Source organism: Corvus brachyrhynchos, unplaced genomic scaffold (genome assembly GCF_000691975.1).
Source record: "Corvus brachyrhynchos isolate BGI_N302 unplaced genomic scaffold, ASM69197v1 scaffold69, whole genome shotgun sequence".
Lineage (NCBI taxonomy): Eukaryota > Metazoa > Chordata > Aves > Passeriformes > Corvidae > Corvus > Corvus brachyrhynchos.
Genome location: NW_008240228.1, coordinates 6,249,494 through 6,251,835, shown reverse-complemented (window position 1 = coordinate 6,251,835; position 2,342 = coordinate 6,249,494). Strand labels below are relative to the sequence as shown.

At 39.5% G+C, this 2,342-nt stretch overlaps 1 protein-coding gene across 1 annotated transcript in view; it reads right to left on the bottom strand.

The window, feature by feature from the left end:
- Positions 1-1,764: 1,764 nt before the first annotated feature.
- CLHC1 (clathrin heavy chain linker domain containing 1) overlaps positions 1,765-2,342 on the bottom strand; it is a 3,955-nt gene continuing 3,377 nt past the window's right edge. The window contains 1 exon segment of the mRNA XM_017745232.1: positions 1,765-1,947. Within this exon segment, the coding sequence (XP_017600721.1) occupies positions 1,802-1,947 (146 nt within the window). The 3' untranslated portion in view covers positions 1,765-1,801.

Genomic DNA, 2,342 nt, shown 5'->3' with positions numbered 1-2,342 from the left:
TGATTAATAAATAAGAAAAAAGAAATATGAGTACTGCCAGTATCTGAAACGTTTCAGAATCTCTCATCAGTGAGTGAGGTGACAGGACAGCACTCGTGTTTCTCCTTTTGTGAAACCACCTACCTTTTCTTCCTAATAATATCTGAGATTGGAGACAGTTTTTATTTTTTTCAAGATAAAAGTGACTGAAAATTCCTGAGGTTGCTGAATAATACATCTAATTTGGTTTAAATCCCAATGGACGGTTAGCAACTGAGTCTTGGATTGGGAGACAGCAAGTTCTTCTGAAGGAAACACAGACATACAAGGCCACACCAGTACAATCCTTCCCAGTTTGCTTTAGATAGTATTCATTTGACACTTCACCTGCACTTTCTTAGGTAGCTTGATTTCTAAAACTTCCAGAGGATGCTGAATACAAAACAACTAACAAGTAAATATGTCAACAACAGAAGCACCTAACTCAGGCTTGCCATTTGATCATGCATCCCTGCTAGAAATCCCTGTTGCACAAAGGAAAAAAAAAAAAAAGAACAAAACTTTGTGGTTTGGTCCATCACCATCTTGTTTGATATAACAAGCACTTTCATTTCTCAGCTGCTGCAAACATTAAACAAGAACCATGAAATCACTCTAGGAAGGGTGGCAGTTACATCTGCACTGCTTTCTTGATGTCAGCTTCTGTGCAGTAACAATGTCAGTGAGTGACCTTTTCATTCACTGTTTTCACTCTTTTGGTCAATATCTGATCTCTATTACACTGTAAATTGAGTTACATTTGTAAGGCTTACATATTTAAGGGCATATCACTCTACATGTTGAAAAGTGAACTTGCACACCTTTCTCTATTACTCATCCACACAATACTTCCAATATCTGTAGACTTGTAATTCTTTTAACTACAGTTCTCTTGTGAATTCTAACTCTGCAGATTTATCCATATAATAAATATACTTTTAGAGAGTGCCAAAATGTATTAAATCTGAATCAAACCAGCAGTAGCTACATGTAGCTTAATTATCGAGATAAATGTTATTTGGGAACAGGTTGCAACAGCAAATGACATTCAGTATTCTTCCTGTGGATACTGGCTGTGGGCTGAGAGCTAAAAGAGGCTCTACCAACAGGCACCCAGGGAATCTGCAGCGGGCATTTTCTCTTCCTTAAGGCAGAATTACCCATTTCTTAAGGATATCCTGGGCCAAGCTCTCATATTGGCTCTTAGAGTTTTATATGGTCCACAACCCAGACAACTCCCACAGCAGCCCAAGGAGCAGGTGGATGCATTAACCAAAGCCTACACTTGTTCTAGGCAGGTGTTTGCTGTTTTGGTAGGATTTGTTAGATTATCTTGATAATCTAATTTGTGCTATGACTCCAGCAATGACCTAGCAGGGAACAAACCAAAAAGACCAAGCACCGGGACATGCCTACCTGCATCCCCTTTGTCCAGCTCCCTAATGAGGAGCCATTCAGAGCAGTTCCCTCCCACTGACTCTAAACCCTTGCGCAGACCACAGCAAGGCCAGGCCTGATGTACTGAAGCTGAGAACGTAGGTGCATTTACCATTTCCGTACCATTCCAGAGCTTTCTTCCTCACGGAGAATACATTTCCAGTTAAAATACAAACATGCACACATTCTCACACAGACATATTAAATGGGAAAATAACTGCTATTTGTTGGTAAAAGCATTCTCGGCACTGTTTGTAACGCTCAGTGTTTCCTACAGCTCATTCCGAGCTAGGAGGAGTCTTCACTTGCCTGCTGTAAGCGCTCCCTCTGTTGCCGCGCAGAAGAACTACCAGCAAACATGTTCCATCAGCCTGGCATCTTTCTGATCTTCAAGTACTCCATCCTGAGATAACTTTTCTTGCTTATTTTCTCCCCAAGCAACTTCTGTCTTGTCCCAGTCTTCCAAAGTACCAGCGGTATCATTTAGAATAACAACGCGCCTAAGAAAAAGTAAAAACCACTTTTAAATATCTTGCATTTGCCCTAAAAAGCTTTTTACTATTCATATTAAGCATATTGCAGAGCTCACTCACTAATTTCAATGTAGATTAGAAATCCAAAGACTGAGTTGAAAAAAATAAAGGTGATGAAATGAATGACACATAATTTATTTTAATTTAAAAGATTTAAAGGCCAAAATCCCTGCTTGCACTCAAAATAATTTCTGAAACCCGTAACAGCAACAGAATGACAGAGGAGCTGCAGCCACAGAAGTCAAGGGCAGTTTATTGGAGCAAGACACAAAAAGCACAATAGATGCAAATAACCATGTGTGGATGCAGAAAACCTAATTTTCAGAAATTTTGTCTTTCAATTCAAGCACTTCT